This window comes from Schistocerca piceifrons, chromosome 8 (assembly GCF_021461385.2).
Source record: "Schistocerca piceifrons isolate TAMUIC-IGC-003096 chromosome 8, iqSchPice1.1, whole genome shotgun sequence".
Lineage (NCBI taxonomy): Eukaryota > Metazoa > Arthropoda > Insecta > Orthoptera > Acrididae > Schistocerca > Schistocerca piceifrons.
The window spans coordinates 161,555,792-161,571,842 of record NC_060145.1 but is presented as its reverse complement, the minus strand read 5'-3'; the positions used below and the strand labels follow the sequence as shown (position 1 = coordinate 161,571,842).

The 16,051-nt window shown below is 39.1% G+C and overlaps 1 protein-coding gene across 1 annotated transcript in view; it reads right to left on the bottom strand.

Moving 5' to 3' along the window:
• Nucleotides 1–1,258: 1,258 nt before the first annotated feature.
• LOC124711621 (protein unc-119 homolog B) overlaps nucleotides 1,259–16,051 on the bottom strand; it is a 59,463-nt gene continuing 44,670 nt past the window's right edge. Inside the window, exon 6 of the mRNA XM_047241787.1 lies at nucleotides 1,259–5,569. Within this exon, the coding sequence (XP_047097743.1) occupies nucleotides 5,451–5,569 (119 nt within the window). The 3' untranslated portion in view covers nucleotides 1,259–5,450. The remainder of the gene's footprint in view (nucleotides 5,570–16,051) is intronic.

The window sequence follows — 16,051 nt, the reverse complement described above, 5'->3', positions numbered from 1 at the left end:
TAAAATGGACCTTGAAAACAGCATCTTCTTATTGAAAAATTATCATTTGTTGTGACCAGCTTTTTCAATGAACAACACAGAAGACAAGACTATTTGGCAAATGTAAAATTAGCTAGTTACGTGAATAATTTTTGAATATAAACAACTCAAAGCATATACGGAGGAACGATTTAGTGATAAAATTCAGAGGGTAATTTGGAAATAATGAATATAGTTGATGAAAAACGAAATAAAATTGGGAAAACAATACAACAGGTAGAAAAAAGCACCAAATATAGTACTGGGCACACAGATAGAGAGACAAGAATCAAACAAAAGGAGAGAAAAATGTTTATTTGAGGCCACATTTTGTGGAAACCCAAGTCTGAAAGTTATGGATCGGAAAACATACCAATCTCAAATGAGTCGTAAATACTGAGATGCATGTTATTGTGCTGACGGCATGTTCTACAACTGAGTATTGTTATTACAAGAGCCCACTACCATGTTCTCCTAATGCTTGTACTCACATATCAAGCTGGCAGATAAACCTGACTAGCAAATGCACAAACTTTCACAAAATGGATACCATAAATTTTTATATGGCTGCATAGTCCTTCTGAATAAGAAATTAGTTCTATTCGAGGGAAATGAGACAAAACAACTATATAATACCCACTTTCTTAAAGACGCTGCATGTTCTCTCATACATACGAAAAAGGAAACAAGGAGTATGTGGAGGGTATACTCTGTTATGTGATATGCAGTTTTTTTGCTGTTTGACAAATATATGACACACTTAATTGTTTGGTTTTCCACATGTCTGTCCTTTTTGTGCATTTCCTTTCACTTTAGCTCTTATTGTAATCTAATGCTTCTTGAAATGTTTTAATTTGTGCCAACCACAGGCACAGCTAAACTTAACTAGAAAAGTGTGCTACAACATTTGCCAGATTCCAACAATCATTCCAACAATCATGACAAAATCGAAAGTTGGTGTATTCAAAACAAAAGCTTACAGCATTTATACATAACATCTCCAATTAGTTACGAACATTCAACAGTTATTTTCTATGAGCTCCCATCTGAGCAGTGATACATCTTCAAAAGTTGTGGAGCTATTCATGAAGTGTATTTAAGAAAAAAGTATCCACTGTTCTTAATTTAAGACATTAAATCAACCACAGCAAATAAATAAATGTTTCGAAGTATGGTTCTACAACATAAATGTTATGTTAATACTTTTCTTATTTGACGTATCAGTATCAAATAAAACTGCTTTCAGGAGGAGGTCCATTTATTTTATGTCAATCTCCAACAGTCAAGAACAATACAGTAGGTTATGTATTTACACAATATCAATTATTTGAAAATATAAGAAGACAAAATGTACTTTCACACACAAAAGGAAAGTGTTCCATTTTTTTCTAACCTAATAGTTGTAACCAAACAACTGTCATTATTTCCTGTGCATTTGTATGTATATTATAATGTAAAATACTACTCCATCATTATGTATATACAATCATCAATGACAAGAATTCTTTGTATTAGTAAACTTTGCCTTTTCACCTCTTCTGACAACAATTCTTAAACAAGACATATGTATGAAAATCTTTACAATAAAATAATTTCCCCATCTACAATAATCAACAATCATATTTTCATATTAGTGCAACAATGAAGGTGCAGTATATTCAGGGTTGTTAATGGTCCTCCCAAAATTTAGTCACCTAGTCTGTAAGCAAAAGTCATGGTAACTGGTGATAAATTTTAAATTGTCACAAAATATAACTCAGTAGGATCTGAATTATAGGACAACCTGGAAGCAACCATTTTCCGAGGAGAGGCTTTCTAGCCCATGAATATACCCTTCATTTAGCAATAAAGTGAATTTCCCAACTTGACAATAACAGTCAGAACAATTCACGTCTAGGAATCAACACTGCTATAGCAAATTGCGAACACCAATTAGAATCCTGTGGGGTGATTGGGCTTTACATTTTTTATACATATAACAGAAGGTGTCACAGCCAGTTTGTATACTGTTAACTAATTGTGAAAACTAGTTAGCAGGTCAGAAGGATGCTATGGCAAAACTAGCTTCAGGAGATCCATGCTCCATTAAAGAACAGCTGACTATATAGCACCCAAATGAACCCTCAGTTTGAAGGTTTGTGTTTGCTTTGTTATGAATTAGGTAATTATTTTAATGAACACTTGTTTGAGATATGGATTACAGTGTAAATCAGAATTTTATGGCATACCTTTTGCACTTCCTTTAAAAAAGGCTACCAAAACCATGCTGGTTTATCCAAGATATGCCAGAACAGCATTTTTACAACCTTTATTTTTTAATACCTCAATTTATTCACCATTAACACAAAAAACAACTATTTCAAAATATAATTACAACCCAAAATAAATGGGGATGGATGTCAAAAATGTAAACATAATTTTACTGTATGCATCCAGCAGAGGAAATTCTGATGCGAACAGAAAGCAGGGACTATCAAGGAAAAAAACTTAAGAATATCCTACTTTTTCCCCAGTAGACATTTCAGACAGAGAGAAAAATCCAACAAATAACAAAACAAATTTGCAGAGATGAAGGGTGATGTGGAGGGAAAGGGGGAGGACTAAATATTTAATTATTCCACATCCACTTATTGCCTGCCTCCAAGATTACAAAATTCATACACACCCCCTACCTCGCATAGCTCCTTGCTATTCTAAGTGCATGTCTCTCTTATGTAGGGCATGAGAAAATCCATGTGCCCATAAAGTGCAGTGCTGCAACGTTTACAATTTGTACAGTCCAGTGCCTGACCACATGACACATTCTTTGCCAATGGCTAGTGAGAAGGTGACAGACTTTGTTCAAGGATGCTCAAAACGAAACAGGAAAATCATGCATCCTCCCAAACATTACAGTAATTATAAATGAAAAGTAACAGCAGCCCAATGTAGGTAAAATGATAACCTTAAGCTACTACACAATGAATCAAGTCAAAATACACACAATGATTGTATCTCTTATGATTAGCAGGATATCATTCAGTAACCAAAGCACCTCTGAAATAATACACTTCATACTAATTTTAAAAATACTGGAATATAACTAAAGAAGCATATAGATTACAAAATTTAACATGAAATGATTACTACAAATCAAAACCATTGCTAAACAGCCAAGTGTGCCCATTTATGTGAATGAATTCTGTTGATGGATATACACACACAACAAATACTTACATCATGTCCTTGTCTAATATTCCAGAAGTGCTGTAACATCAATAACTAGGAGATGATCAGTATCTACCAGTTCACCATTTCTGTATAATATTCACATCACTCTTAATGCACAGTAAAATTAAAGTAGAATTCTAGCTGTGACAGCTGCACAATGTGTTAAAAAAGATCATAACACTTGCCTGTACAGCTTATTTCACACTTAAGCAAATGGAGAGCACTGTGCAGCAAATTTTAGTTTTTATTTGTGATTCTGTTGTCTGTGTGTAAATGGTTCCTTTGCACTGAAATGACGGCAAATAAAATAGTGCTTTCTTCTGAAGAAAAAAGACATTAGCTAAAAAATTCTATTCAATAGATAAAATTGTCATTTTTTTCCATGAACAGGTAAATTGTTTTAATCAATAACGACGGATAATCTGGCAGTTTCCAATAATGGGCTGGATTAGTCTCTTCATTGGAATCAAAAGTTCATGTTTATTTTTTAGGGTGTAAAATATAAGAGTTTAAGAAAGGCAACATATTTGGAAGTTTTTGGTAAAATTTGACATTCATGTGCTTAAAATAATAGGAGAAAGTGAAATCAACAAAAAACTAAAAGAAAGTCATTTGGGCAATAATAAATTGCAACTATGAATTTCAAAGTAAACACATTCGTGTAGCTTCACAAACAAATAACCTACCCGCACTTGTCTCTCATCGTTCTCACTGAAATGAAGCTCACACAATTCAGATATTCAGGATATGGAACACAGAGGTGGAAGTACACTTCCCTTCATAGAGTTGTATCATAGTTCCTACAAATGATACACCCAGTTTAGAATAAATTAGTTATTGTCAAATAAAATGTAACCTAATCATTCCTCCATATTTTAAATAAGACAAAAGTCTGTTTTGAGGAAAATAAAGAAAATGACAAAAATCAATTAAAAATAATGGTACACTTTCTTTAAATGTGTGTAGATTACACCATACCGTTCATCATGCTGTGAGTGGTGCAGGACTGTCTGATCTTCACAAGCTAGATTACCTTTAATTGATAATGAAGAGCAAACGTTTTAAGAAAGACTGTACAAAGCATAAGAGCCTGAGGAATCTATGCCCTGGTGGTGGCAACAGCAAAGCAGGACTGTTACACAATTGCCTTTCCTTCATTTTAAGGCAAAAGGAACCAGCACAGGTACAACCAAAAAAACAAAATCATGCTACACTGTGTGACCCTTCTTCACAATTATGTTATAAATTATAAGTTACATCCTAGGTTTTCACTGCAAATTCTTAGAGGCCTTGTGTCCTAATTCCTGAACTATTATATGGTTTCCTTGTAGCTTTCTTTCTCAGGCTTTCTTCTGCCTTTGATTTTGCTATCCCTGGTTGTGTTACCTACAGTTTTTTCGCTGATAGCTTATGTGATAATATTTCCAGTGGCAGGACCATTATTTATTTGATACGGCAGTAATTTGTAGACATACATGTACATGAGATTTAACAGCTGATAATGTCGTATACTTTTGACACAAAAATCTATAATGTTCCCTATACCGCAATGGATGAAAAAGCCACACCAACAGGATAAAACTTTTGATAGATGGGATCCTGTCCAAGGTGTCCTACATATTCTTATCAACAATCATGTGCAGCTCGAGTCATTAATTGCCTCACTTTTTTTAATTACTGTCATTTCACATATATCACAATCCACAGCATAGTCTTCATCAGACTCCCTCTTCATTCCAAAATAAACCTCAATATAAGAAGAAGATAAATGTTTCTCTTGATCCCTTCAGATTATTTTGCATGCCTCACCGATAAGATGAATGATAGCACAGTTCTCTTGCCTCAATTTTAAAACATGCAAATTATATAAAATGATTAACTGAATTTATAAACACTTTGATCAGTCACAAAAAGAAACTGAGGCAAGCGGGCAGTACAAATGAAATTCCTTATGTACAGTAGGGCAATGAATAGAGAGAAGAAAACATCGAAAATAGTATCATAAATTGAAAAATAAAATTCAAGTAAAAACATATTTTTATTTGGATTAATAAATCCAATATGTCTTAATAATTTATAACAAAAAATAAATATTCAGAGTAAGAAAACAAAAAATCAATGGAATGCTTGTCAGTTTAAATTTTTTTTAAAAAAATATATAAAATAGTTAACTGAAGAAAAATTAATGGAATGTAGAAAACAGCCATCCACGTGAATGTTGTTCACTGCTGAAGCCCACCATCATAAGCATAGTCAGCTTTATTATGCATTATTAGACAGTCATCTACAAAATAGAAACTGTCTGAACGGGTCTCAAATGGGTGAGCAATCATCTCCTTCACTGAAATATAACAAAAACAAGAAAAGTGTAAATAATATATAATTCTCGAGTCTGCACACAACATTGTGAACAATTTGTAATCCAGTAAATAAAGACAAATGGATTCCTATCTCTTTAACCCTAGAACGGACAGGCGAAAAAAAGTAACACAAACGGACGGGCTGGGTCTGACAGACCCACCATTTTATTTACATTCCAGAATAAGTAAGACTTAAATTTTCAACACCAGTGTTACTATACTTCTGTTACTGTTTAATATTTAAATTTACCATACATTTCTTTGAAAATAAAGTATTTCTCCAAAAATCTGAAAGTAAAATTATTCAGTATTTAAAAACATTCTTGAACATTTAAAACAGTTTTATTTTATTTTTGACAGTTCACGTCCTCACAAGTTATGAAATTAGGATTTTCAAGCACGCTATTACAAAATATTATACATTTTAGTGCATAGCATAATCTAATAAAAAATGGTTTCTCTTGTTACGATATACATATTACTGACCTGTATTTTCTGCACAATCTTCACATAACTTTACAGAATGGGAAAGACACAGCCACTTTCCACAACTTTTACAAAAATACTTTGTTTTATTGTCTTTGCATTTACAACAACAACCTCATTTTCCTTCTGGAAAAACTTACTTGTCAATGGTAATCCCAGACAGACGTGCTGCCAGTTGTTGAATGTTGCTCGGGAGATTCTTCTGGTTAGCTCTCTGTGCCATGTGTGGTTTTACGAGTTCCAAACCGAGTTGCTTGAGAAATATCCTCCTTGAAATATCCAGTCCCGTGTTTGCTTTGTATACCACAAATGCATTTATACCAGCCATGTTCAAAATGGCATAAAACATGCACAATGGCCAGCGTCTTGTTTGCCTTCCAATGTTATATTCTGAACACGTGGCATCAACCACGTCCACTCCACTTTGTTGAATTGTAGAATGTAATAATTTCTGGCTTCTTCATATTACCGGTTTCTTCATCGATTTTATTGTTTGTATGCACTGAAGACAGCAAAATTACACATTTGTTTTTCTTTGGCACATACGACACCAATGTGAAATTGTCGCAAAATGCGAATATGGATGAATGTATTTCTCTTTTCTTGTGAGGCAAGAATTCCAATGGAATTTCTCTTTTATTTTTGCGCAGTGTCCTAACGAGTGTAAGGTTACAGTCTGTGAGCAGTTTTCTTGCAAGAGTGCAGTTGTGAACCAGTTGTTAAGGGTAACCTGTTCCCTTCACTGGCTCCACAAGTTTGAGCAAAACATCGTCAGCTGCGTTACTCACATGGAAGAAACCTGGAGTTTGTTGCCCTACATACACTTCAAGTTCTTTATATAGTATGTTTTTGCATCTGCCAAGATAAATATTTTGATCCCATACTTTCCGGGTTTTGAAGCAATGTACATTCTGAAAGAACAATGTCCCCGAAAAGATAGTAACATCTCGTCCACTGTAAGGTAGTCACTTGTTGTTTAATGCCTTGTGCAGTTTTTTGTGCATCCTTCGATAATATCATGTACAGGGGCCACTTTATCATTTTTTTACGTTCCTCTCATGTGAATATTATCTAACCTAACACATCTCAGAAGAAAACGAAATCTTCGCAGTGACATACTTGGAGGAAAGATTTCTGTCCCTGTGCCATAAGTGTCCCAAAATTCTTCCATATTCATTTTGCCTCTGTGAAGAACGCCAGAAATGTACGAAAGACCCAAAAGTGCCTGGAACTCCTCTTTCTTCCAAGTTCCTTGCAGTATTTGGGTCACTTTTATAAAGTGGTTTTACATGATCTATGTAAGTATTTGTGCTCTCTATGATCAAATTGAGCAAATCTTCGTCAATGAACAGCTTCCAGGCCTCGACAATGTTGGTAGCATTTCTGGCTTCCCCACTGACACCAGGCAAATGCGTAATTATATTGTGTGATCTGGTACGTACATTTTGGTTGGGAACCTTTTTCCGCCATTTAGTTCGTCCATCTCTCGACAAATAGTAAGGTGATGATTCACTCGAAGAGGGACTGGAACCAACCACACTAGTTGATACAGAATCTCGAGATGTATTAGTGAGTGTACTCACATTTCTCGCAAGAATAACGACGTTCCGCTTTCTGTGTTGCGATCACTTTCGGGAATAAAATCAGAATCTACATCTGAATCATCATTATCACTTTCTAATAACAGTTTTTCAATTTCTTCATCACTTAGAGGATGCTGCCAGGCCATTTTCGAGCAGTTTTATTGCTTGCAGTCAGTATAACAAGAAGTGTGCATAAGCAGAAAAAGCTAATGTAAATGGATGGGCTGGGTCTCTCAGACCCACAACACGCTTCCTTCCATGTCAACAATCAACTGGCAAACAAAGAAAAATGATGACACAAGCAATGTCCTCTAGGAACATTAACTGAAAGCTACAATGGATGGCTGACTCGCAAGTAATGTACTCTTGTGGATATTTTTTAACTAAATCCGCTTGGGTCTGAAAGATCCAGCCCATCCGTTCCAGGGTTAAGTGTAGTATGACCATAACATCACTGTAATGTAACAATATATTTACAAGTTGAAAGGTCAATTTGAATGATGTCTGGTGCCTTAGAAAAATAAACCACTCAGTTCAGATACAAGTAAAGGATCCAAAATATAAAAGTTACACTATGTAAATATTTCCAGTTATGAGCAATTATGTTTTGGTCATCATTTGATACCTCATATAATGGTTTTCGTGACTGTGAAATAAAGCCAGGCAGACTTTAACAGCCAATGCAGGCACAATTGGTTGGCTTTAATACTTTTAATCCTATATTATTTATTGGAAAATCCTGAATGGAATGGAACAACATTATGAAAAGGAAAGTTGCCACTCACCATATAGCCAAGATGCCACGTTGCAGATAGGCACAACAAGAACACTGTCACAAATAAATCTTTTGGCCAGCAAGGCCTTCATCAAAAATGACGCCACACACACACACACACACACACACACATACACACGATTGCAGTCTCTGGCAACTGAAGCCACACTGTCAGTGAACATTCATGCAGACAGACAGCTTGTTAGTTGTCGTGCCCACATAGACTGCAGCACAGTGGTTGCAGCTTAGCTTGTAGATAACATGACAGGTTTCACAGGTAGCCCTGCCTTTGATGGGATAGGTGATGTTAGTGACTGGACGGGAGTAGGTGGTGGTGGTGGTGGTGGTGGTGGTGGGAGGATGTATGGGATAGGTGTTGCATCTAGGTCTATTACAGGGTTATGAGCCACGAGGTAAGGGTTTCAGTGCAGGGTTTTGTTGGGATGGACTAGTATATTGTGTAGGTTCGGTGGACCGCAGAATACCACTGTGGGAGGGGTGGGAAGAATAGTGGGCAGCACATTTCTCATTTCAGGGCACGAAGAGAGATAGTCAAAACCCTGGTGGAAAATGTAATTCAGTTGCTCCAGTTCTGGGAGGTACTGAGTTACAAGGGGAATGCTCCTCTGTGGCGAGATAGTGAGACTTCGAGAGGTGGTCGGAGACTGGAAAGATAAAGCACCGGAGATTTGTTTTTGTACAAGTTAGGGAGGATAATTATGGACTGTGAAGGCTTCAGTGAGACACTCGGTATATTTTGAGAGGGACTGCTCGCCACTGCAGATGCAACAACCTCAGGTGGCTAGGCTGTATAAAGGGACTTCTTGGTATGGAACGGGTGGTAACTGTCAAAGTGGAGGTATTGCTGGTGGTTAGTAGGTTTGATATGGGCAGAGATACTGATGTAGCTATCTTCGATGTGGGGGTCAACATCTTGGGAGATGGCTTGTTGGGCTGAGTAGGACCAGGTGAAGCAAATACTGGAGAAGCTGTTACAGTTCTGGAGGAATGTAGATAGGGTGTCCTCACCCTCGGTCCAGACTGCGAAGATGTCTTCAATGAATTTGAACCAGGTGAAAAGTTTAGAATTCTGGGTGTTTGGGAAGGATTCCTCTAGATCAGGCTGTTCCAGCTCGTCAGCTCCATTGTGAGCCGTGGAGCGCTCCCTGCTTCAGTGAGCCGTGTCGCTCGCTGTGGCCATTCAAGTAGGTCGGCACGTGGCACGACTGGCTGAGGCAGGCGACATGGCAAGCATTTAGATGTGCCAGCTGCGTCTTACAAGATCGACAACCTCATACTCTTAGCTGCTAAGATGTGGTGACATGCTACACCAGGAAATACGATGTTCAGGAAATAAATAAGAAACAACTGCTTTACAAGAAATAGCATACTAAATTTATTGGGCCTCTGTAGCTTGACACTTTCTTTTCATTTCAAGATCAGAAATATCAGGCATCAAAGTGTTCGCAGCGTTAATGCAGATGATGGCCTTCACGGTTGCATCCTGAAGAAACGATCGTTCCTTACTTTTTACTCTTTCCATTGCTGAGAAAAGCTGCTCACAACAATACGTAGATCCAAACATGCAAATTATCTGAGCAACATTGTTGTGAAGCTTGGGAAATGTTTTTGCTGTAATTAACGATACCATTGTGACAAATCCAACGTGTTGTAGTACCTCTCTTTCAACAAAGTTGAATTTTGCAAATCAATAATCTCCAATTGAAGTGACGACGACAAGTCATCGGGGGAAACTGAAAAAGGAGTGCTGAACACCTTAAGTGCCATTTTCCAAACTAGTGAGGTCTCGGAATCGTGTTTCAAACGACGTGATGAGCTGCTTTAACCTTGCTAGGTAATCGCCGAAAGTAGTACCTTCAGGTAGTTTTAAAGAAGCAAGACGACTGAAGAGCGTTAAATGTCCATTACTCATCTGCCTCTCAAATAAACGTAACTTTTCATGAACGCTTTGATCTGGTCGTGCATGTCAACGATTAGCTGCACTTTGCCCTGCAATGACAGATTTAAATTATTCAGATGCATAGTTATGCCAGTCAGGAACGCCAGAACTGATATCCATTTTATATCTTTCAGACAACGCATTTCTTCCCCTTTCATTTCGAGAAAAAGGGATATTTCCTCACGAATGGCAAAGAAAACATAAAGAACTTTTCCCCGACTCAGCCAATGAACTGTACTGTGGTAAGGTATATCCCCATACTCCGCTCCCATACCTTTCAGGAATCCTTTGAATTGGCGATGATTCCTACCGTGACACCGCTCAAAATTCACACACTTCATGACATCTTTCATTACGCCACTTAGCTCTACTGTTTCAGCACACAGTGCCTCTTGGTGAATGGAGCAATGAAGAGTCAAAATGTCTTACCCTCAATTCGTCCCAGAGTTTATTTTTCAAACGAGAAGCAAAACCTTGGTGACGCCAGACCATTTGTGGTGCACCGTCTGTCGCTACAGAATGGAGCTTACCCCACGGCAAATTCATATTGTCCACTGATTCACAAACAGCTTCAAAAATGTCACGTCCTGTTGCAGTGTAATCGAGTGGTACCACATCCAAGAGTTCTTCAGTTACTTGCAGCTCCATGACGACACCGCACACAAAGACACAGTCCGATATGTCGGTGCTTTCGTCAAGCGCTAGCGAAAATGCGACAAAGCTCTCCACCTTTTTCCTGAGCTGTGTCTCTAAATCCGCTGCCATGTCCAGGATTCGACGAGACATTGTTTGCTTCAACAGGCAAAACCCCTTCAATTGCCTGCACCTGCCTTGGAAACAAACATTCTGCAACTGCTACCACGCATGATTTTACGAGTGGTACCACCGAAAAGGCTTGCCACTCGTCGCAATGATGTGAGCGATCCTGTAGCTTGCTCGAATTGCAGATTCAGTAGTGTTTACTCCCCTCTCATTCACCTGAAAATTATAAACGCATTACAGAACACGAATTATGTTGCATGTTTTGATACCCGCTGAATTACGAAACCGTTTTTAACCTTATGTCTCCTGGTATGTCGTTCTGAAGCCTGGCTACCAGTTCCCTGTGTGAAACTCCTTCTACCTGATCGTAGTGTGCTGCGTGAAGACGTGTATAATGTTGTTGTATATTGTACCTCTTCGCAGAATTAAATACTTTGTGACATACAAGACACTGCAGACGACTATCCCTGTCAGTGAATAGAAAGGTATCCTCCAATAGAGGTACAGGGCTCCCGCGGCTCGTCATAGCTGTCATTGAACACGGATTATTGCGTCAGTTGCGGCTGCATGCGGCCAGGGGGCAATGAGTTCGCTTTCCCCCTCCACGCAGGCTCCGAGCTGCCGCAGTGAGCGCTCCGGCTCCCTGGAGTTCGGTTGGAACAGCCTGCTCTAGATGGCCCATGAACAGGTTAGCATAGGATGGTGCCATACGGGTGTCCATAGCCATACCCTGAATTTGTTTGTAGGTAATGCCTTCAAAGGAGAAGTAATCATAGGTGAGGATATAGTTGGTCATGGTGATTTGGGAAGAGGTTGTTGATTTGGAATCCGTAGGGCGTTGAGAAACATAGTGTTACATAGGGGTAAGGCCATGGGCACTAGGGCTGTTAGTATAAAGTGAGGTGGCATCAATAGTGACGAGCAGGGTACCGGGTGGTTAAGATACAGGAACTGTGGAGAGTTGGTGGAGGAAATGGTTGGTATCTTTCATATAGGAGGGTAGGTTCCAGGTAATAGTTTGGAGGTGTTGGTCTATGAGAGCAGAGATTCTCGCAGTGGGGTCACAGTAACCAGCCACAATGGGACACCCTGGGTGGTTGTGTTTACGGACTTAGGAAGCATACAGAAGGTAGGAGGGTGGGGAATGGTAGGGGTGAGGTTTCTGGAATGGGCCTAAGGATTTGAGGAGTGACTGGAGATCTTGCTGGATTTCTGGAATGAGGTCATTGTGGCAAAATTTGTAGGTGGATGTGTCTGATAGCTGGCGAAATCCTTCTGCCTGGTAATCCTTGCGGTTCAAAACAACAGTGGTGGAGCCTTTGTCCGCAAGTAGGATTATAAAGTCGGGATCAGTTTTTAGATCGAGGATTGCGATTATTTTTGTGGATGTAAGGTTAGTTTGCATATTGAGGGATTCGGGGAATGATGATGAGGCAAGATTCAAGGTTAAGAAATTCTGTAAAGTTAACAGAGCGTGATTTTGGGGCAGTGGGGGTGGATCACGGTTTGATGGAGGAGTTAACTAGAGGACTTAATTGAGTCAGGCAGGGTTCAATATAGGTCTTTGGTTGAGTCTAACTGGTAGAGGTGGTGGCGATAAAGTGTTTACACTGTAGGGACCAGAAGAAAGAGAGAAGGTCTTTAACAAGTCCTGCAAGATTGAATTTGGGAGTCGGGCAAAAGGTGAGGCCTTTGAAAAAAGGACTGATATTTGTGGGGTTAAGGTTTCTGGAGGAAAGGTCTAACCTCCCGACTACTCATAGCTGCCCTATCCTCTCTCCATCTCGTCCCTGTGTGTTCCCCAACAGCACTTCACTGTCCCCCTTCCCGCCCCAGTTTCCCCCTTACTCCCAACCAGTCACTGCTCCCAACATGCACTGGTGCTGCTGCTCACAGTGTGGCTTCAGCTGCCAGAGACTGCAGTCGTGTGTGTGTGTGTGGGAGGGGGGGGGTTACATTTTTGACGAAGGCCTTGCTGGCCAAAAGCTTTATTTGTGACAGTGTTTTTGTTGTACCTATCTGCGACTCAGTATCTTCACTATATGATGAGAAGCAACTTTCCTTTTCATAATATTGTTATATTAATTATTGAGTAATTATCATACTGTACTATTTATTATCATTATGTAGTCATGAACTGCTCAGCATTCTGAGACATGCACAAGCGCATGAGCAGATATAACTGTAAGAGTAACATGCACAGTTTTGATCCACACAACAAACCTAGTTTTCATGATGACTTTCCTATTTATCCATGAAAACTACCATTTCTTACCCTGCTTTTTTTTTATTGTTATTTAGAATTCAGGAAAGCATTCTGGCAATGGGAAAATGAGGCATGCACAGCAGTGAGACAATACACCACTGTGAAGAAGTGAACAAATTATTAATCCAAATCAATCAAGTGAGCTGGGAGAACAGAAATTATGTCATGTTCTGTAGCTCAGAAGGCACATTAACCTGCTGATTTATACAGTTACGAGGGTAATCCCAAAAATAAGGTCTCCTATTTTTTTATATAAGTACATAGCTCTGTTTATTTCTACAATGGTTTACATCAGTTTACAGCTTGAACATTTAGTTATTTTTCGACATAATCACCATTTTTGTCGATGCATTTTTGTAGATGCTGTGGCCATTTTTGTATGCCCATGTCATACCAGATCGCCACCATGCTGTTCAGAAAGTTGTGTATCTTTTCTTTACCTCATTGTCGGAGCTGAATCGCTTTCCAGTAAAATGATCTTTTAATCTTGGGAACAGGTGATAGTCACTGGGCGCCAAGTCAGGATTATAGGGTGGGTGGTTGATTATGTTCCACTGAAACTGTTGCAGAAGAGCAACGGTTTGCCGAGCAATGTGTGGGTGAGCGTTGTCATGGAGAATGTGTATGCCCTTGCTCAACGATCCTCTTCTCCAGTTCTGAATTGTCCATTTGAGTTTTTTCAGAATCTCACAGAACCTGTCAGCGTTAATTGTGGTCCCAGCGATTCAGCTCCGATGACGAGGTGAAAGAAGAAGTTCATAACTTTCTGAACAGCATGTGGCGAGTTGGTATGACATGGGCACACGAAAACTGCCACAGCATCTACAAAAATGCATCGACAGAAATGGTGATTATGTCGAAAAATAGCAAATGTTCAAGCTGTAAACTGATGTAAACCACTGTAGGAATAAACATGTCTATGTACTTATAAAAAAATAGTAGACCTTACTTTTACAATTACCCTCATACATTAAAACTGGAGTTACACAGAAACTGTAAAATGAAATACTGGTTGACAAATATTTTCATCAAGGCAAAAAAGTAGAAAATGAGGAGATTTACTTTTTTTCAGTGACAGTGAATGCAGTGAAGCTCCACATTGGATCACTGCATGTCATAAACCATCACTTCACTAGTAATAACTTACCACATTAAAAAAAGAGATATGAAAACAATAATAATAAAATAAAAATCTCTGTCAGTGTACAGTGGCAGGTAATGAGGATCAATGACAAGTCAAACCAAAAGTAAGGTTCCGATATTTTTTACAAGTAGAAAACATTGTTTATTGTTACTAATTAATACATTGTTGAAGAGCTTACACTTTTGTCTATTTTTCAACACTGTCTCCATTTTTTTCAACAAACTTTTAAAGACTGTGCTCCAGCTTCTGTATTACTAAGTCAAAGGAGTCTCTCACCACCCGCTGACAAGATTGTTGTTTTGTTTCAGGGGTGTAATGCAACACCCACGTTTCACTGCCCATGAGGATAAAGCCCATCAACTTCTCCTCGTTGCCTCCCCCCCCCCCCCCCACACTGTTGAAGAAACTTGCAAGCACAGTCACAGCATTGCTCCTTGTGTCCATCAGTCAGCATCCAGGGAACCCAGCGAGCACATACCTTGCGATAACCCAACGTTTCTGTCAAAGTTCTTTCAATTGTGCAGTGGGAAGCTTCAGGAATACATTCAACAAGTTCACAGACAGTGACCCTCTGATCTTTGAGCAGCTCACTTGATCTCCTGGACAGTCCCATCCGAAACCAGCGGTTTCCGTTCTTCATCATGAATTTCCGTGTGACCCTCAGCAAAAGCCCTGCAACATTTGTGGATGTGCTGAACGGACATGCACTCATCACCATAAACCTCAGTCAGCTGCCAATAGATCTCCGTGGGCGGTAACTTCCTTGTGTGGAGAAACTGGATTACTGTTTGAACCTCGCACTTGGCGGGAGCAGCAAACATCACTTCCATCTCTGACTGCTGCCAAGCCAACACTGAGCGACGTAGCGAATCACGGATGGACAGGCTCAAGAGTGCAGGAACCACTGCACGTGGCACTGTTGTCCGATTTAGCCTAGCACCTTCCCTTGAGGCTGTAGCTCATTGGGAACCTTACTTTTGGTACAACCCTCGTATTTAAAGACACTACCTTTCCTATTCAATTTATCTTCAGAGTCCTTTGTCATATTTGATAAAATTAAAATATCATCAGCAAACATCAAAGTTTTATTCTTCCTGGTCAACTTCAGTTCTCTTCCCACGTTCTTCCTTGCTGCTTGCTCAATGTATGGACTGAATAGCACTGGGAATAAGCAACAACCTAGTTTCAACTACTGCTTCCCTTACACGTCATTTGACTCATGGAACTGCAGCCTGGTCTCTGTAAAAGTACGAAATATTTTTTTACCTGTGCTTTATCATTGCTACCTTCAGAATTTCTAACAATTTCACAGATGGTTCTGTAATATTCACACCTGTTTGCACCTGTTTTCTTTGTAATGGTGATTATCAGTCTTTATGAAGTGAAAGTATTTTGCCTGATTCATATATCTTGCCTACCGGATGAAATAGCTTTGTCACGGTATTTTCTCCTGTTGATATACATAATTCTGAGGGAGTGTCACCTAT